General features: G+C 52.9%; 1 protein-coding gene across 1 annotated transcript; it reads right to left on the minus strand.

The window, feature by feature from the left end:
- Nucleotides 1-131: 131 nt before the first annotated feature.
- TIE1 (tyrosine kinase with immunoglobulin like and EGF like domains 1) lies at nucleotides 132-19,439 on the minus strand. The gene is made up of 23 exons (XM_037827487.1): nucleotides 19,283-19,439; nucleotides 16,117-16,434; nucleotides 15,924-16,034; nucleotides 14,401-14,556; nucleotides 14,146-14,277; nucleotides 13,823-13,963; nucleotides 13,462-13,590; nucleotides 12,481-12,626; nucleotides 12,097-12,241; nucleotides 9,669-9,827; nucleotides 9,321-9,458; nucleotides 8,827-9,123; nucleotides 8,061-8,351; nucleotides 7,630-7,820; nucleotides 5,124-5,334; nucleotides 4,855-4,965; nucleotides 4,455-4,645; nucleotides 3,331-3,444; nucleotides 3,145-3,215; nucleotides 1,916-1,956; nucleotides 1,735-1,831; nucleotides 1,509-1,608; nucleotides 132-580 (listed from the first exon to the last, which is right to left on the minus strand). Exons 1-23 carry the CDS (start codon nucleotides 19,338-19,340, stop codon nucleotides 509-511), a joined length of 3,420 nt encoding a protein of 1,139 aa, XP_037683415.1. The 5' UTR covers nucleotides 19,341-19,439; the 3' UTR covers nucleotides 132-508.
- Between the last annotated feature and the right edge of the window lie 929 nt (nucleotides 19,440-20,368).

Genomic DNA, 20,368 nt, shown 5'->3' on the forward strand with positions numbered 1-20,368 from the left:
CCAATATGGAGAGACAATTCCAACAGGGGGTTGGGTTTGAGACAAGATTTCTTCTCATAGAAAGTTCAGTTTCTCCCTCTTTGGTGTAACTTTTCCCCTGGCTTGACCGTCAGTAAAAGATAGACATTGGATGGAGTTTCTCAGGGCATTTATTTTTTTCTGAAGACAAGGCAGGGAGTGAGGAGTAGCTGAACAGGGCATTTTAGTAGTGTGAGTAGAGGAGCTGAAGTAGGGGTCTGAGTGTGGAGGACAGTGAAGTGAGGAGCACATATGTAGAGTAGCTGAACTAGAAGGAAAGATGTGAAGAGTAGCTATAAGAGTAGCTGCAGGAGGTGGTAAGGAGCAACTGCAAAGGATCCATCCCGAGATCCTCTCTTTTCTTCCTTAAGTTAAAAAAACTTCCATAAGGCAGCTCAGCTCAGAGGCTACAAGGGTCAGAAGTCAGTCACAGGTTGGAGAGTAGAGGTTGCTCCGGCCAGCAGAGTCAGGTTTCTGGCTGGATGGCAGCTCAGGCCTCCTCAGCTGTGGCGTCGATGCCTGCATAGGTGAAGTTCTCAAACAGCGACATGTTCACATAGGCCTGGGGAGCAGAGCAAGCTTTAGTGGGGTCCAGATATGGGGGTGCATCTGGCCCAGAGGTTCTTAACTTCCATTTGATTGGGGTATTTGAACAGACACACTTGATTTGTTCTGGAGACTCAAGATGGCCCCATGGCCAAGGGTGGCCCCTGCTAACGTAGAACTGAAAGGGCATCGGACCACAGCAAGGGGGCTGGGATGAAAGGCATTTGATGAAATTGTTAGATCATGGTTTTCTTCATGCATTCTTCCAATGAATTGTTTGCTCATGCATTCATTCCATCATTTATTCATTTATCTAGTCATAAAGCTATTTTTGACAATTCATTCATTCACATGGTCATTTGATCATTCCTTCATTCTTAGGATAGTTTACTAATTAACATAGCAATTTAATCATTAATTAATTCATGTGAAGAACTCTTCTCATGTACTCATTTTGATATATTTCATCTATATTTAGTTGATAATTCATTTATTAACATTATTAGATTCAGTTATTTGATTATTTATTCATATGATTACTGTTTCATCTAGCCGCTGATTCCATTAATTCATTCATATGGTTACTCTACCGTTCATTCATCCATCCATCCACTTGATTAGAGCATTCAACTCTGGGTCTGTGCCAGGTAAGGGGAGGTGTTCCAGGTAAGAATGGGCTGATGGCCTGAGCAGAGGACAGACAAGAAGCCTGGGGCCTGGGGCAGGGATTTGCTGCTGGGCCTAAGCAGGGTCCTTGGAAGCATTTGGAAGGGCCTAGTGACCAACCCAACTAGAGCGAGAAAGGCAGCAGCCCCAGCTCAGGGAGTTTGGGTGGGCAGTGTGGTGGGGACAGGGGACATGGTGGTTGCTGTTTTTTGTCATCTATGAGAGGGTACTCCAGTGAGGTTGTTAACCCTCGGTCCCCATCACCCCAGGCTCCTCACCTTCCTGGCTTCCAGCATGCGGCCCAGCTGCAGTGCAATCTGGGCAAAGGGTGGTCGCTCGTATGGACGGTCCCGCCAGCACTGACGCATCAGCTCATACCTGCGGATGGGGATGTTGCTGTGATCAGGGGTCAAGGCCAACTGGGGTGAAGGAGTTGCAGAGCTCAATGTTGAGGTCACTTATCAGAGAGATGGGGTCACAGGGTTCAAGGTGGCAGTGACTCACACTTCGTCGTCACAGTTACGAGGCTGCTCCATGCGGTAGCCCTGAGGCAGCTTCTCATAGAGCTCAGCACAGGTCATGCCACAGTAGGGTGTGCCCCCTGCAGGAGGGACAAAGCTCTCTCAGCCCATGGCCCCAGGTAGAATAAGGTGGGGCATTCTAGGGGATGAGGGTGGGAACTCACCAAGGCTCACGATCTCCCAGAGGAGGACACCGAAGGACCAGCTGAAATGAGAATGATGCATTTAGTTGCCTTCTTGGCCCTGTGGACCAGAAGTTTAGGCCCTACCTACCCTAGATGTACAGTCATCCCAATCCCACCTCCACCCCACCCCACCTCGGGCCTTGCATGTGTCTACTCTCCAAGTTTCTGGCATTCACCATTATCTCTGCTCCACTGAAGCTTGGACAAAGCCCCTCCCAGGCTCAACATAATTATAGCTAACATTTTAACTGAGCTACTAAGGGCTAGGTACTGAGCATTTAATATATATGGTAACTCATTTGACCCTCACACCAAGCCTGTAGTATACATTCTATTATTAACCCCATTTTGTAGATGGAGATATGGAGGTACTGAGAGGTTAGCTAGCTTGTCCAAGGTTACACTGCTAGTGTCAGATCTGGGATTCAAACCCAAGCAGTCTGGCTCCAAAGCCCTTGCTCTTAACTGCCTCCCACAAGGTAACATCTTCCATGTGGGTGCAGGTTGGATCCGAGACCAGGGTGGAGTGTTCTAGTGGGGAAAGGAAATCTAGGGAACCTTAGGGCAGAAGCAGGAAGTAGACTTGTGGTGGTCAGAGGGGTTGTCAGTGTGGTAGACAGTGAGCTAAGCAGGCCAGGCCAAAGGGCTTGGGCAACGGATAGAGCAGCTTGGGAATCAAGGCTAAAGGGTTGGGCGGGTCAGTTTCAGAATGAGATGGACATCCTTGGAGAAAGGGGGAGGAGTGTGCCAAGTTGACTATGTGGGAGGAGGGGATACTTGTAAGGTCCTACTCTGGTCAGGTCCTCAGGAGAGGATGACCCTGCCCTTTAGAGAGGAACGTGAGAGCATTCATTGATTAGTCTTTCCATCTACCACAGAAATTACCCACTAGCATTCCCAAACCTCTCCTAGTCATCCCACAGTCTCTTACACAAACACTGCCCTAAACTGTCCCTACCCCAAATCCTACCTCCGAAAAATCCTCATTACCTTTCAAGATAAAATGTTCTAGCCCCCTAACTTCCCACTAAAATGCTGGGCATCCCAAGGTATACTCAGGATACACCCAGGTCACATCTGTGTCAAACTTGGAACACGCCCAAGACACACCTTAGACTAGCTTAGACTACCTGAGACATTTCTGGGATGCATCTAAGTTATGCCTGTCTGTATCCTTGAAAGACCAGGCTCCCTCTCTCTCAACTCACACATCACTCTTGGTGGTGTAGACGCTGTAGTTCAGAGATTCAATGGCCATCCAGCGCACTGGGAGACGTCCCTGGGAGAGAGTGGGTTTGAGGGGTTGGGTGGGGCTCCAGGAAGGGCCTGTTTGGGAGATTCTGGGGAGCAGAGCCAAGAACTGGCCCTGAGAGGGTAGGTTGAATGACGCTCACCATGGTCTTCTTCACATAAACCTCCTCCCCCCGAGACAGGCCAAAGTCTGCAATCTTGGAAGCCAGGTTCTCTCCGACCAGCACATTTCGGGCAGCCAAGTCCCTATGGATGAACTGGAGGCAAGGTCAGAAGTAAGGGAGGATGGGATGATGAGGGATCCCAGGACTTCTGAGCCAATAAGGGGTCTGGCTTTTAGTCAGTCTTCATGGGCACGCTGGATGCCTTCAGTAGCCCCTTACTCTTCTTCCCACCCATCTAGGCCTCAATGCTACGTCAGCTGACTCCTGCCTGAGAAAAATCACAGTGCTGTATGTCATCCCCTCCTTCCTGAGATCTGGGCCATGGACAAATTCAGGCTGTGTCCCTCATCTGGAGACAATGGTGGACCTCTCCTGGGTAACCACACTGCATCCTTCCCTCTTTCTATGCTCCCCACACTTCTCTCTCCCGCCCTCTCCTACTTCCCTCATTGGTGAGAGTAGGGAAAGGGCACCATCTCTTGCCCAAGGTGACCCTCTCCCCTGAACTTCAGTCCCTATCCTCTCCACCCATCTCAGAGACCTCACTCCATCATCCCCTCCCTTTGCACTGGCCCTTTTCCTCTGCTGTCAAAGATACTCAAACTTTACTATTTTCAAAATCCTTCCCTCAATCTAATGTCACCTCTGCTATTGCTCTTCTCTTCTTTCATTCAAGCAGGGGGTCCTCAGGCTTGGGCTTGGGCCTTCACTCTGCTCTTTTTACTCTCCCTGGTGGAGCTCACCCACTTTACTCCCATTAGAGTCACCACCTGGGAGTGACAACTCCCAGATTTTTTGACTCCAGGTTGGCATCTACAGTGCTCACTCAACACCTCCACCAAGATGTCCCTTAGATACTTCAAACTCAACGCAGCCTCCAGACCTGCTTCTCAGCCTGTGTTTCCTCCTCACTGCACTTATGCTCACCCAGACCAGGAAACTGGGGGTATTGTTTTTCTCTCTATGGTTTAATTCCCACATCCAATTAGGGCCTGTTGTTCTTTTATATCTCCTGAAGTCTACCCAGTGGCTTTCCCCTCGTCCCTCAAACACCCCCTCTCCCCCCTCCCCATCTTTCCCCTCTCCCCGCCCTGCCAATTTACCTGCTTCTCACTCAGGTACTGCATGCCGTTGGCGGCATCACTGGCAAAACGCAGCAGCTGCCGGGAGCTGAGGGTAGAGGCTGTTCCATGCTCTCGGGCAAAAGCTGGGTCAGTCTCCAGCACCCGGCTCTTTCGCAGAAAATCTAGCAGGTTCCCATAAGGGGCGTATTCAATGGCGATATACAAGTAACCTGCAGGATAAGGAGGTGCCTGGTGGTGATTTATGTACAGGTTACCTGCAGTGGGAGCAGGTGTCTAATGGTAATAGGGAACCTGATGATGAAGGGAAAGCAATAGAGACGTATAGGTAACCTGGAGCTCCCAGAAAGCTACTGATGTGGTGGAGACAATGGTTGATGATAGGAGTTTGGAAGGGGTTCATGATGAGTTGGAGGCTCACCTCGGTTCTCACAGGCCCCCAAGAGGTTAATGATGTTGGGGTGGTGCCCCAATTTGCATAGAACTTCCAGTTCTCCTGCAAAGTCACGATGGTCATTTTCAGAGGCATATTCTGTGTAAAGAATCCAATGTCACTTTTGTTAGAAATAACTCAGGGGAAAAGGCATAGGGTGGTGAGGGCTTGGGTCAAAGGTCAGTTGCTGGAGGGAGCTAGGTGGGGTCTGATATCTGTGGGACAATGGAGAGGGTCAGGGGTCATGCCCAAAAGACCTTTCAGCATCTTGATGGCTGCATTCATCTTCAGCCCATCCTTCTTGATCATGGCCCGGATGACCTGGCCAAAGTTCCCCTCCCCAATGAGGTCCTCAAAGGTGATGTCCTCCCACTCCAGCACTGGGTAATTCAGGGGCTCGGGCTGTGGTTTTGGCCGTCGGGTCAGTGTCAGGGTTCCCGAGCTGAACTGCAGGATAGTCTCTTCACCCTTCACAGGATGGGACAAGTAGGCAGACAGTCCAGGAAAGAGACATGGGTCAGACAGAGGGTCAGATACGCATACAAAGAGAGGTTCCAGTGGTTAGACAAGTGGACAGACACCAAGACAGAGCACACCCTGGAGGTCATCCAGAGACAGACATACAGACAGAGGATACATATTGAGACAGAATCATAAGAGATGGAGCCACAGGCAGACCATTGCATGAACAGATGTCCAGGGAGAGAAATCCAGAGACTGCAGCCTGGGGGATCAGGTATATCTTGTGGGTAAAGTTGCTAGAAGCCAGGATGTGAGTAAATGGAAGGAAGATACTTCTTCTGAAGTTCAAAACCAAAAGGAACTGGAATGGGCTATGATGGTAAGCAGTGAGCTCCCTGTTATTGTACTGAGCTCACAACTAGGCTTTTTGTCAACAGTGATGCTGTGGCAAGGATTCCAGCCCTGGGCAGTGGGTGAGGCTATATTTATTGAGCTCTTACTACATGCTAAGCCCTGAACTGCTACAAACCAGTGGAGGGATTTTCTTCTCAACAGTAGCAGAAGCAGAGATTACCACTTTTCACCCACTTGGCATCTATCAACAGCTCTAAAACTATCATGGATCTTGAAGATGGAAAGACAAAATGGTGGTCCATAACAAAGAGGAACATGCACTTCCCCCAACTGAGCAGGAACTGGGTTGCCTGGGCAGGGTTGGTGGCAGGAAAAGGGAAAAGCTGGACAGAACCAAGGGGGCTGCCAGCATGAGAACTGGATTAAGACAGACCTTGTGTTGGGCCCCTTAAGTGAACTGAAGCCTAGCTGAGTGGGCAAGTGCTGGGGCAAGGGTTTCCTGGATTCACATGGAACGTGGACTGCTGAAGGCACACGCCAGAACCCATGTGCGTGTTCTTGCAATGGCACTGTATATAGATGCACCCATGTACAGGTACACACGAACATGTATGTGTAGGGGTGCACAGCACAGGAACACACATGGCTCAGAGACATGTGTACACACACATGGGGGCACCCACAAAGGGATGCACATATGTACTCATACATGGCACACACATTCATAGGCAGGTGCATGCAGCAGGAACATATCTTGATAGGTTAAAATGCTGCTTTCCCGCCTTCTCCCCTCAGCATCTACACCCAATACCCTCCCCCCACCACAGCACTGACAGCTTTCTGTGTGCGCTGACCTCAGAGGGAGGATGAACACAGCCTGGAACAAAGAAGCCGATTAAGTCTCTGAATGAACTTTTTTTTTAAAGGCACAGCAGAGACAATAGCCTTGGACACTAGGCTTTCTATGACAAGGGTCAGCCCTTGAGAGAGAAGACTTTGTTTTTGTTTTTGTTGTAATGTCAATGCTTGGCTCTAAATATCAAGAGCCCAGACCTGGAGGACCAAAGGCAGAGTTGAGATCATAAGTGACAACAGTGGGGGAAGATCTCAGAAGAGATAGGAACCGGGAAAGAGAGATGTCAGGGCCCTGCTCCTCTCCCCTTACCCCCTCCCCCAAGTGCTAGCCTGAGGGCTGAAGGGCGTGGACTACAGAAGGGCAGAGGATCTAGACAGGTTTACAGGGAAGCCAAGAAGAGTAAGGAGGCTTCTGCTTCTTTTCGCAGGGAGCGATGGGCCAGGCTGCAGGCCTAGCACAGCTCCAGACTGGGAGAAGCAGCTGAATGAGGGGTAGCAGCAATGGGTCTGAGGGACACAGAATGTGCTGCTCTCCACAAGGTCCAAGGGAGCACTCCAGAGTTCCTGAGTCTCTCAAAGGATGCCCTTGGATTTGAAAAGGTGGAAGCTGGGATGGGGAACTCAAAGCCTGTCAATCGAGGCCACTGAAGGGCTGAGAACATCAGCCACAGATACGTGGGGACAGATGCTGGCTCCCAAGGCCAGGAGGGCCCACAAGGACAGAGGCGTAGACCCTAGAGGCCCCTCTGTGATTCAGCGTGTTACTTAGATCACCCCTGGGGAGAAGGGAAGAGGCAGAATCCTGAATTAACTGAGTTCTCAAACCTGGAATTGGCCATGGTGAAATGCAGACATAAATGATTTTGAACTGGGAATATTAATTATTTCACCACTAGTACAAAAGGGCTCAGGAGTTGTGCTGAGTTCTAGAGACATAAAGAAAATTATATTTTGCATCCTTGAGCGTTGTTGAGTATAGTCTTACACCTGCCACATAAACATGCATGTGTGTACATACACACAGTGTACAAATACTTGTGTGTACATAGATAGGAACATATAGACACACAGGGTCTGCATACATGCACTAACCGATCCTGACTGGTAGGTGAAGGTGCGTCTCCTATGCAGGCAGCTTCTGCGGATGCACACCAGGGCTAAGAGGGCAGCCAGGATGGTGAGGCAGGTGGCAGATACTGAGCCCACCACTGCCAGGATCAGCTGTTGGTCCAGGCGCTCTTCAGCAGCCCGGCTTTCTTGGACTGGGCCCTCGCTCTGCAGCCCTGGGACAATCAGAGGGGGCAGATCATGGGGATGCCTGGATCAGGGAACCCAGAGGCCACTGTGGGATTACATAGAGGGAGAGGATAGAGATGACAGCACCAGGATATGGGGGACTGCTTGGGTCACTTGGAGGGAGGGACTTGGGTTGCCCTATCTCTAACGCAGGGACTGATGTGGAAGGATGGCACACTGAAACCAAGTCCAAGACCCAGGAGTCCCTGCAGGCCCTGCCTTCTCACCGTTGCTCAGGGTAGATGCTTCTACCATGTTGCTCCAGTCACCAGGACCCTGGGCACTGGCACGCACACGGAAGAGGTAGCGTGTGCTGGCATTGAGGCCACGGACGATGGTGCTCGTCTCCTCAGGTCTGTCCACGTCCATCCACAGTGGGTCTCCTGAGCCCCCAGCTACCTGCACTTCCACGATGTACTTAGATATTGACCCAGCCAGAGCCTGTGGGCACTGCCACGTTAGCTGTATCTCAGAGTCCGAGAGGGCCTGGGCATGGAGGTATCGGGGGGCTGGGGGCCCTGGGGAGATGGGAGGGAGAAGGCAGGGCTCAGACAAGACCAGGTTATGTGGCTGTGGGGTCAGGCATATCCACTCTAGATGTGTCCCTGCTCTGTAGGACCCAGAATCGGACCCACACTCCCTCAATCCCCTTTTCCTTTCCTGCACTGAATTCCTCTCTATTCCTGTGGCTACCTTCACTCTAGAGCATCTGCTTCTCCTTGTTCTCCCAAGTCCTCTTGATGTCCTGGATCTTCCCAGTGTCCTAAGTCCTCTTTATGTCCCCCCCTTCCCTTGTCCCACCTTCCCCCACGTCCCATATCCTCCCTGTGTTTCATGTCTGCCCAATATCCCATGTTTTCCATTTGTCCTGTGTTCTCCCTAGATCCATCCAGTCTCCTATAACCTCCCCACGTTCTCTTGGGTCTCGTGCGTTCCCTGTGTCCCATGTTCTCCCCTCATCCCGAGCCCGTTGCCCCCTTTCCCCGAACATACCACTGGGGGGCAGAAGCATGTGTGTGGGGAGCGAGGCAGGGCCGAGGAGGGTGCAATGGTAGAGCCGCACATCCAGCTGGTAGTGGGTACCAGGCGTGAGTCCGGTCAGGAGGGTGGTGCGGGCCTGGGGGGACGAGACGTTCTCCCGCCGCTCCTGCCCCCGTGCCCCGTCCCATAGGCGCAGCAGGAAACCATCGCCCACCAGCGGCCCAGGTACCGAGGGTAAGGACCAGCTCACTCGCAGCTGGTCAGGGCCCTCCACATACCAGCTATCCAGCTGTGGCTGCACTGAGGGCTCTGGGGCCAGGGGTCAGGGGTCAGAACTGTCCAATGGGTCCTTGGGGCTGGACAAGGCAGTGATCCCCAGTGGACAGGATGGGACAACTTCCAGTGGGAAAGATTGGGGCCCCTGGAGTGGACGAGATATAGTAATCCCTGAATCAATAGGATAGTGACCCCTGGGAGGCAGGAAGGGGTGACTCTTGGCCTCTCACCAGGACAGTCTGTGGTCATGAGGGTGGAAGGCCCCCAGACCCCCTCTCCTCCTTCCCCTGGCCGGCTCAGTTGCACACGGACACTGTATTCTGTCTTCGGCCTCAGGTTCATTAATGTCGCATTCTCACTGGGGTCCACTGGGGGGTGAGGTGCACAGCATGCATTGTTTAGTTCCAACTTCTTCCAGAAGTGTCCATGCTCCTCCTCATGCAGCCCCCTCTTGTCTCCTCACACCATCCTCCATCCCTTTCCACTCTCATCTCATCCATGCATTATTACCCACCCCTCACCTCCCAACCCCCATCCTGCCCTGGTCGCTTCCTGCCCCCAGCTCTCTTCCCACTCACCCACAATCTTGGACCAGCCCATGGTGCTGTCCTGGGGCTGGTAGTACAAGCGGACGGAGGAGATGGGCCCGTCTCCAGAGAATGGGACCAGCGGGGAGACCACAAGCTGGCGGCTCTGCTTGGCTAGGAGCCGAGGCGCCGTCAGGGGCACTGGGGGCACTGCCAGGAGACTCAATGTAAGACTTGGCCCATACTGCCTGTCCAGGCCCCAGCAAAACAAAGGACCCTGCACTTTGGCAATCGGAGGGCCCAACCCTCTGAGTCTGTGTTTGGATCTGGGGACCTCTGGGCTAGGGGGAGAACAAGCTCAATAGATGATCAGAGTGGCCAAGGCCTGCGGATGACAGAGTTCTGCCTCCCCTGAGCTACTTGGGCTACAGGGATTCAGGACCGAGGACATAGGTGTATCCCAAAAGATGTTAAGTGAAGACATGACATGGAAACACTCTGTCCATGCAGTGTGGAGGCTGGAGGGTGGAGGTTGGGGGCATGCAGGGTGCTGGGACCCAAGGCAGGGAGAGAACCTGGGTGTCATCTTGCTCTCTGCTTCACCCTCATCATTCACCACTCTCTTAAAGAAAACAAAAGGCAGCCAGTAATGAAGCACCTCCTCTATCCCTGATGCTTTATATGCATGATTTCTAATCCTCCCAGCCCCCTTTCAGATAAAGCTCATTACCTCTGTGTAATAAATGAAGAAACTGAGGCTCAGAGATCTTGAATAACTTGCCTAAGGATATGCAGCTAGGAGGAGATGCAGTCAGGGTATGAACTAGGTCTGTCTGACCAGGCCACCTAAAGTCAGTCGATTCTACCCCCAGACAGCTTTGTGTTCTCACCCAGCTTCCCCACTCCATTGGTCATTGCCCCCTTTATGGCCTCAGCTTTTCTCTCCAGATGATTGCATTAATGCCTTAACTGGTTCCCTTCCTCTTCCAAACATCTACCAGATTGGCTTTCTAAGAAGAATCTTAAAAAGTAAGATTCTATAGAAGGAAGGAAGGCAGGAAGGAAGGGAGGGTGGGATGGTCAAGGGTGATGCAGGGTTGTGAGTTGAGGGGGCAGGTGTCAGGCAGAGATGAGCACATCATGAGGCGGTACTAATCCAGAGGGAGATGATGGTTCAGTTTGGATCCCATCAAGCCCCCTGTGCCTGTGGCTTGGGTAGGGAGGTAGATGTCCAGGAAGTGGCTGGATATCAAGTGGATCTCTGCATCATACAACAAGCTAGTTTCCACCCTGACTTCAGAACCAGACCTCCACAGAAGATGCCCCACTTCATGGAGGTCCCCTAAATGGGTCTGAGCTCAGAAAAGAAGTCCAGGCTGCAGATCAGACCTGGGAATTGCCAAAGAACCATTGAAATGTTGGGACTGGATGATATTTTGTATAATACTAATAAAAATAGTTGTAAACATTGGTTGAGCCCTTACTCGGCCAGGTACTATGCTAAATACTTAAATGCATCATCTAATTAATCTTCATTGCAACCCTATCAAATGAGTGCTAACATTATCACCCCCACCCACCCCCATTTTACAGAGACAAATAAGGTAAGAGAAGTTATGTAAATTGCTTAAAATGATGGAACAAGAATTTGTAGCATGAGGATCTGAACCCAAGTTGTCTGAGTCAAAGCCTGGGAAGAGTGAGAGGAGAAAGGCTGAAGAAGGATCCCTGAAGTCACACTAATACTTCCTAGTGGTGGTGAGGGGGATGGTGGGCAAGTGGGAAAGCAGAATCTGACAATGGGAAAGGGGAAGGTTAGAGAAAGGGGCTGGGCTCAGCTGGAGGAGTAAGGGGTTGGGAGCAGAGGGGAAGAGGAGCCAAGGGGTGGCAGGAGTGTGAATGGCCAAGGCTTATGGTGCTGGAGGGTGATGGGATACTTTGACTGGGTGTGGAGTAGGGGGAGCTGAATGCTCTGCTCTAGAACAGTCCTGGACACTGGGCAGTTCCTTCCTTATTCACCTGGCAAACTCCTAGGCACTTGTTAGGCTCCTTCTTAAGCTCTGCCTTCTCTAAGAAGTCTTCCCTGACCTATCCAGGCCAAACAGGTCACCCCCTGAGCTCCATATCCCCATCCAGTGACTCAGAGAGGGGCAGAAGAATCCCAGAGGCATAGCTAAAAACACACTTATGGGGGGTGGGGTGGAGAAGGGAGGAATGGCTAGGCAGGAAAGAGGACTGGTTTGGAGGAGATTCCAGCTTCTAGGATGTGGGATGTCCTTTCCAGATGGGACTCGGCTGTGCTCCAGCCTTGACACCCAGCCGGTACCTCTGGCTGATCACATACCCTCTTCTTTGCCTGGTGCTGGGCTGTGACCTCAGATGTGCTCGTCCTTCCTGCTATGATCCCCAGTCTGAGCAGCATCAGATAGTGCCCACTCTGCCCAACATCCTATCTCCCGTGGCCCGGGACATCACTGACCTTTGACATTGATTCTGAAGCGCCTGCTGTCTTGGCCACCAGATGTGGACACGCGGCACTCCCAGAGCCCACTATCCCCAAGAGTTAAGCGGGGCACCTCGAACTCAGCCGTGGTCTTGTCTGGCTCCACGATGGCCTTGGTGGACTAAGAGATACAGGGAAGGAGGAAGATCACAGAGAATATGCATCCATGTGGCAGATACACAGGCATCTGTCTGAACTGACAAGGGGACGGGGCCTGGTGGCATCCCTCAACAATCAACCTGACCCCATTTGAGCCAGGTTTGGGCCAGTGGGTAGAAAGATCCAAGTGGTTAAGCTCTGAGGGATTAACTGTGAAGCTGGTGGGAAGGGACCAGTAGGTTAGGGGTCATTGAGGCTGACCAGGAGCACTGTGCCATCTGGCTTGCGTAGCTCTATGCTGCCCCTCACTGGGAAGGGGTTCCCTGCAGCTGCGCAGTTGATCCGGGGCGTTGCCTCTAAGTTGAATTCCAGTTCCGAAGCCATATTAAGGATCTGGGGGATCCGGTCTGGGGAGAGAGAGGGCATCTATCCTGGAGCTCCCACAGGGGCAGACATGTTACCACCAAGGTGCCCACCAAAAGTCCCCTCATCCCGTGTTCTGCATCTCAGTGTAGGCCCCGCTGCCTACCCAGTCACTCTGCCTGAAGCCAGCAAAGTCCCACTTGACTCCTCTAGTGCCCTCATGTTCCACATCTGACCCGCCCACAGTCTCTCTCCTACATGCCCCCATTTCTAATAGTCTCTACTGTCTGCAATCAGAACCCTCACCATTTTTATGGTCAACACTAATGAAACAGCTTGGCTTCTGGTCCCCTGCTGCAGACTCCTCTTGCATCTCCCTGCTTTCACTCTCCACCCAGCAGTGAGGGGCCCTCTCTAAAACACATCTGAACACCTCGTGCTTCTTCCACGATTCCTTCTCGTCCCCTTATATTTTGTGCAAACCTCATGGTAGGGCATTCAAAGCTCCATGATTTGACCTCTTCTGACCGCTCACCCAGCCTCCCCTTAATCCACTCTTCTGGCCCTTTGCCTGTGCTCTTCCTGCAGTCATCTGACCCTTGTCCTTCATCTCTCATGTCAGGTCTTGCCTCTTCCCAGAAGCCTTCCCTGACCCTCTTGGGCTAGTCAGGGGCCTCCTCTGGGTTCCCACACACTCTGAGCTGCTGCCCTTCTGTGTTGGTGACTGAGTGGTGAAAACTCTTACCAGACTCTGAGCTACTGGAGGGCAGGAAAGGAGGGACCATTGACAGAGAAAGGAGGGACAAGTTTCTTCTGAGCCAGGGAGATGTTTAGTGAAGGTGGACTTATCTTGAGGGATCTGAGACCCTGTGCTCATACCTGACTTCTCACAGTGTACTCCATGCCACCCGGAGGGGCAGACACAGCCACTGAACCGGTCACATGTGCCGCCATTTTGACACTGGCATCGGAGACGGCAGTCAGCCCCAAAATGACCAGGGGCACAGGCTGGGAACAGAGGAGGGGTGGTTAGAGGGGCACAGGTCAAGGGGCAATGACAGCAGTCTTGGAAATAGATGGAGAATGGGTGTAGTGGGGCATGGTCAGGTGAGTAGAGAGGACTGTGGAGGGCTTGGTGTGGAAGTCAGGGTCAAGGTGAAAGGTCTGGGTCAGGTTGTGGCTGACGTCTTGGTCAGGGACGTCTTGGTCAGGGACCATGGTGGGGTGGGTTAGTCCATACCATCCTGGCACTGGCTTCCTCTCCAGCCAGATCCACAAGAACAGCCGTAGGGGTCTGGGAGGCAGAAGTTAAGTCCACGACAGCCAGATGTTCCTGGACACTGCTCCTGACAGCTCTGCCCAAAGCGGCCCTCTCTGCAGGCTAGAGAGAGGACATATGGGGGTTTGGGCTTCTGTTGGACCCCAGGGTCTAGGACCTACCTAGCACTCCCACCCTCAAGCTTGGTCCCCGTGATTCCAGGTCTTACCCCAGTCAGGCATTCTCTCCTTGCCTTGCATAGGTTCTAGCTTCCCTGCCTCACGGGTGCCAGGAATCCTCCTTACCCTGCTCACAGCGGGTGCCGGTGAAGCCAGGGGGGCACACACACTCTCCATCCTGGTCATGGCAGACACCTCCATGCAGGCAGCCGGGGCACTCCTTGGTACAACCTGGCCCCCAGCGCCCAGCCCCACAGCCTGGAGGAAAGCGTCTTCAGCAGTGGACCCTCACCCACCTGACCACTGCTGCTGAGGGCTGGAGCAGCCCTGGGGGCCCCCAACCTCCCACACCACCCATGACCTCTGCTTTCTGCCTCTGACCCCGCACAATGAGCCGAAAGAAGGCGCTGCCCAGAGGGCTGCCTTCCAGGTAGGTGGCACTGTAGATGCCGCTTGATGGTGGCTGTACGTTGGGGAGCTGCAGCAGGAAGTGCCCATCCTGGGCCTCATGCCAGTCCAGGGTATAGAAGTAGGATCCTGGGTGGGGGGGGCATAAACAGATCAGGGGCCTCAGCAACACATGACAGCTGATGTCTCCTCTCTCTGCTCACCTTTCCCCAGGTCACATCACTGTGCCCCATGCATAGTGCCCAGACCTGGGGAAGGCACTACTGAATGCCTAGTACCCAAGCCAGAAAGCTGGGAAATATCCTGTTCTTCACCTCCACCAACCACCCAGCGAAGCACCAAGTCCTGTCCATTCTACTTCCTCCTCCTCTCCTAAACTGGTCTTCTGCTCTCCATGTCTGCTGCCACCACTAGTCCAGGCTTCCACCGGCCCTGCTTAAACTCTTTAACAGTTCTCCAAACTCTTTAGCACATGATTTTCATCAATTTGGCCACTGCTTAGCCCTCCAGCCCAAGCCTCTCCACACCCTGCCTGGCTCCTAACATTCCAGGAATCCCAAATTGCTTCTTTTTCTACTAGGAACACCATGGTATTTCAGACCTTCTGCCTTTGCTCTTCTTGGGCCCTCCTGGAATGCTCTTCCTTCCTTCTTTGGCTGCCTAATTCCCACTCCTCTGGGCACAAGTGTCATCTGTGCTGGGAAGTCTTCCCTGACCCACACCCTCCAGGACCTGCAGACCCCAATATTAGAAGAGTGTCCCGGTCCCTGTCCCACCACCTTCATGCCTCTTTGCTTAGGACTGAGTAAAGACTCTAGAAGCCCAGGTCTACCTGACTCTCCCCACATCTGGTCAGTTCGGGGGCCTAGTGCTCCTCCCCTAGGAGTCCAGGAACCGAAAAGTGAGCCAAGGGGACACGGGTCCGAGGGCCCCACAGGAAAGGGGCTTCCTCCCATGGGGTAGTCAGAAATCTTGAGAGGACCAGACTGGACGGCAGACCCGGGCTGAGATCCCTGCAGAGGCCCCAGCATGTGTCTGTCTTGGGCATCAGGGATCTGGGCTGGACAGATCTTTGGGAGATGTAGAATTTCTCCTGCCTGAGGTGGGTATTTGGTCACCAGGTCTCTTCCCCACCGGGGTGGCCATGTGACAGCACCTGCTATCTCCCGGGGAGAGTCAAAGATTAGGGTTTAACATGGTGCTTCTTTGGGGTACAACAGGCAAGGAAGTAGCTGAAGACGGGGCTCCTGGTCCTCCAGGTATGGGAGGAAGGCGGCTTGGAGGGAAAGAGGAGATGAATACCAGTGCACCCCACGGGACCTGGCCCAGGACAGAGAAGGGGCCCTGGAGGTTGGCTAGGAGAGTGACAGGTGTGTTGGGGTGACTGTTGTGTAAGAGGCCAAAGCTGGGGATCCTGGGGGTGATGGGGACAACGGAGATGTTGGCATGACAGACTATGGGTTTACGTGCCTGACCAGTTCAGATGCCCCTCTCACCGTTGCTCTTCCAGATCACATCTGTCTGCTTCTCCTTGTGCACACGTGCGGAAAGCACAGCCGTGTCACCTCTGTTCACTGTATGTGTGACCTTGTCTGGGAGCAGGTGGGCTGTGGGGTGGAGGATGGGGTCAGAGGTCAGTGGAAGCCCCCTGTCACCCTTCTCCCTCCTTACCCCACAGGACAGACGCACCCCTGGGGCTGTTGTGTACGTAGACGACCGAGGAGCGCCGCGCCCCGGCGCCGCCCACGCAGGAGAAGACGCCCACAAGGTCCGAGGGCTGCGAGAAGCCGCGCAGCGTGACCTGGTGCGAGCCGTTGCGGGCGGTGTGCAGGGGCCGCTGGGGCGGAAAGGTGCGCACGATACGGTTGTCCTTCTCCAACAGCAGGGGCGGGGCCCAGGCGTCCGAGCCTCTCCCGGCTCCGGCCTCCCGGGACACGCAGGTCAGGAAGAAGCGCTGGGGGTCCGCGAGGCGCAGGTCAGCCAGCAGCGTCAGGTCCACCGCTGCGCCTGGGGCCGGACACGGGTGACTCCATCGTGGTCCCACCGAACCCTCCGGCCCCAGGCGCCCCAGTCCCCTGAACTCATTGGTCCACAGCCCCCGCTCACGAGGGCTCCCAAACTTCACCGCGCTCCCTTCCCCCTCCCCTCAGATCCCCGTAGGGACCAGGCATTCCCGCCCCCTCCCTTCCTATACTTTTCCCCTTCCCTGTGCATTGCCCCTTTCTCTCAAGTCTCTTCATCCTAAAAGAACAAAAACAAAAACTTTTCTCCTCCCTCCTCAGACCAGATGGCTTTCCTTTACAGGCAAGCTTCTGGAAAGAATGATGTATGCTCTCTTTCCTCACTTCTTAGTCCCTCTCAGGGGAATAAGGTTGTCTAAATCTTTCTGATTTGTGTCTAAAAACTGCTCTGCCAACGTGGCCAAATTACTGCCCTTCCCAACCCCCACCATGAGGGTGCAGGCTAGGGGAGTCATTGGAGAACTGAGTTTCCTGTAGGGATCCCTCCCGGAGCCTACAGAACTCAAGACAGGGTTGGTACGATTCAGTTTAAGGTGGAAGAGGCTGGGTTCTGCTGCCAGGGGATCATGGAGCAGAAACAAAGCTAGCGCTGACATCAGGTGGGCTTGGTCCTTGCGTTCCAAGTCGTAGAGCTCACTGCCTAGTTGAGGAGAAGACATGGGTATAGCTGCCAAATGCAGGGCACAGTGAAGAGGCCCGTAACCCAGCCTGGGGAAGTAGGGGAGATCAAGAGAGCCTTCCTGGGAGAGAAAGCTTGAGGCTCTTAAAGCTTGAGTAGGACACACGAGGAGAATGGGGAGGGGAGAACGGGGAGGGGAGAGGTCAGGGGTATGAAAGGGAATCCCCACTAGGGGGAACAATCTGGGTAAAGGCATGGAATGAAAGGTATTATGGTCTGAGCAGGGGGATAACGAAGTTTAGTGTGGCTGGAGCACAAAATGGGAGGCAGAGAGTGGAAGAAGACAAGTGGAGCCAGAGTCCAGGCCAGAGGGTGACAGCTCTGCAAGCCGGCCTCAGCTCCCAAGACCCCCCACCTCTCTTCCTGCTCCTTCTCTGTTCCTGCGCTGGCTTCTCTCTCCTCTCTCTGCCCTTTAGCTATCATTCAGCCAATTAATTTAAATGTCACTTAGCTTATCAGTTAATATTCTTTGAAAGCTTATCATGAGTAAATGAAGCTGGCATTTACTGATTGTGAACCATATGCCAAGCCTGTTTTCAATTTGATCCTCACAGTCACCAAATGAAATTGGTCTTTTCCCATTTCCGTAGGAAGGTACTAGTACTTATTACTCTACAGGCTTCCTTGGGCCAGCTTATCCACTCCCTTGGCTTTAACTAGCACCTCTGAGTCAATAAACCTGGGATGGCCTTTCAACTCAGACCTGCATTTCCATCACCTCGCCCACAAACCTGCTCCTCTCCAGTGCTGCCTGACTCAGTTGTTGGCACCACCATCACCTAGCCACATAAGACACAAACTTCAGAGTAATCCCATACCCGCCCTCCACTGTCATAATGATTAATATTTATTGGATGTCAATTATGAGTCAGATCCTTTACTTATGTTTGCTCATTTTATCATTCCAACTCTCCCAGGACATGCATGTTATTAGTTCTATTTTATAGCCGGGCAACTGAGGCTCAGAGAAGTTAAGTAACTTGCCCAAGGTCATACAATTAGTAACTGGCAGGGCCGGGTTTTCTGACTCTAAAGTTCACACACTAAGCATTACGCTAGGCTGCCCTGAATCAGTCACAAAATTCTGCAACTTCTGTTTCCTAAAAGCCTCTTGACTTCATCCCCATCTCCCAAGCCCATCCTGTTTAGCCTTCATCCTTACTCACCTGGACTATTCCAATAACCACCACCCCCTTCTCCAACTCTTTCTCCAAATTAGGAGACAAAGCAATGCATCTGGGATTTAAATCTGACCTTGTGACTCTTGCCTACAACCTCCCATGGCTCCCCATTGTCCTCAGGATAATGTGTACACCCCTGAGCTCCTTGCTAATAAAACACTGCCCCTCCTGCAACTTTTCCTGCAGGAACCTTCTCTCCCATGTACTTCCATGCCTCTAAGACTTAGATATATTGTTCCGTCTGCCTGGCAGGAAGGCCACCCCTTCTCATGACGTTTTTCCTGCTCCCTTTTTGTCTACCACCCCAGACAGAGTAGGCTGACTCCTCACTGCTCTTCTAGAGCTCCTTGTGTCCATTTCTGTCTAGCCCTCATCCCATGTCCTGTGTCCTCCACAGATTGTGAACCACTCAGAGGCAACCTCTGTGTTTTATTCCTCTTTGGCCAGTGAACTAATGGAAGCAGCTACCACTTATTCAGAAACCCTTACCAAGCACTGGGCACTGTGCTAAGTGCTCTGCTTATGTTATCTCGTTTGTACCCCATAACAGCCATAGGAGGTAAGCATCATTTACTCTTATTGCATAGATCTGGAGGCTGCCTGCCTCTCAACTAATGACCCAGCACTTAGCATAGCTCCTGACACATTGTTCAATAAATACTCAATAAATGTTTGTTGAGTGAATAATTGAACTAATCTAATACATGGACCCATGAGCCTATGAAAATTTCTGGGTGCCCACAGGCCTTGCTGCTCCCCACTGATCCTGAGAGCCATCAGAGTCAATGGCTGCGCTCCTTCCCACCCCCATCCCATTTCTGCAGTGATTTCTATTGCTTGCCTGGGATTTCCTGCCCCTGATCCCGCTTTCTATTTGATCATGGAGTGGATGAAAGTGATGGTAGGGCTGATGGGTTCCTGGGGAGATTCAGGGCCTTAGGGGCTGAGCACGGGGGCTTTGGGGGGAGACTTACCAACATGAGAAGCCAGGAAGAGGATGAGGGTCAGCAGAGGGGGCCCCAGCTGGACCATACTCCAGAGGCTGACCAGGGCCTGCCAGGACAAGCTGGGCCTGTGGACAGTCACTGTGGGTCTGGTTTCTCAGCCTGTGCTGATCAGTTTGTCAGTGCTGCTCCAGAGGAAGAGGAAATGAGGTGGATTGGGTGGGAGGGGTGGCAGGGGAGAGGGTTGGGAGGACTTATCCTGCTTCTGAACCTCTGGGCCCCCACAGTCCGGCCCCCACAAGGCTGGGGGTGGATGTGGTCTGGAAGGCCCTGGAATGGGATCACTGGCGGCGGGGGCCAGGAGTTGTGGTAAACACAGACCTGGGGACTGCTGGCTGATTTCCCCTCCCCCCTTCTCCCCTCAGTCCTCAGACTTGCTGCCACGCAGGAGGCAGGAGGCAGGAAAGGGAGGAAGCCAGTGGCTTCCGCCTATTGAGGAGGGATGGGGGGAGGACACGGTTCTGGGGTCTCCCCTCCCCCCGGCACATACACACAATATGGCCCACGTGATTCCTCATGTATGTGCCCCAGGACACAGACCGTTACGCGGGTGTCCTAGGGGCAGTTCACATATGTAACACAAGGATCTCTTGGGGCTGAGGATGTACATTCTCGAAGGGACCCCGGGCTCGGGGCAAAAAGGGCCTTCGAGTCTGCCTTGTCTAACTCCCTCATTTACAGGTGGGAAAACTGAGAACCACAGCCCTCTAAGGTCATGGCGAGGCTGGTACTTGAACTCCTGACTCAGTACTTGCTTTCTCTATGCCTGTGGTCCTTCCTCAGGGGCAGATGTTAAGTAGACCCAGGGGAACACAGGGGGCGTGGGTCTTTGGAACTTGCAGCCCTCACTCAGCTTGAGCCTTAACAAGTTCAAGCCACTACAAAGGCTGAGGCTCAGCATCTGCCTGATCTCATTTGCTTGCAGCAAACCCAGGGAAATCTGCCTGGGGAGATGCACTCACTCTTGAGGGCTGACAAAGTCCTGGGAGCAGTCCCAGTCCCTCTGCAAAGCCTTCAAAGCCCCCCCGGATCGGGCCCAGACTCATCTCTCACTGC

Source organism: Choloepus didactylus, chromosome 2 (genome assembly GCF_015220235.1).
Source record: "Choloepus didactylus isolate mChoDid1 chromosome 2, mChoDid1.pri, whole genome shotgun sequence".
Taxonomy (NCBI): domain Eukaryota; kingdom Metazoa; phylum Chordata; class Mammalia; order Pilosa; family Megalonychidae; genus Choloepus; species Choloepus didactylus.

What these genes read in the sequence shown, in the direction of transcription:
- TIE1 (XM_037827487.1), bottom strand. Translation starts at nt 19,340, where the DNA reads ATGGTCCAGCTGGGGCCCCCTCTGCTGACCCTCATCCTCTTCCTGGCT. An exon ending in AGTACACTGTGAGAAGTCAG is followed by an intron (nt 12,627 to 13,461) that starts GTATGAGCACAG and finishes CTCTCTCCCCAG; the next exon opens with ACCGGATCCCCCAGATCCTT. An exon ending in TCACCTACCAGTCAGGATCG is followed by an intron (nt 5,335 to 7,629) that starts GTTAGTGCATGT and finishes CATCCTGTGAAG; the next exon opens with GGTGAAGAGACTATCCTGCA.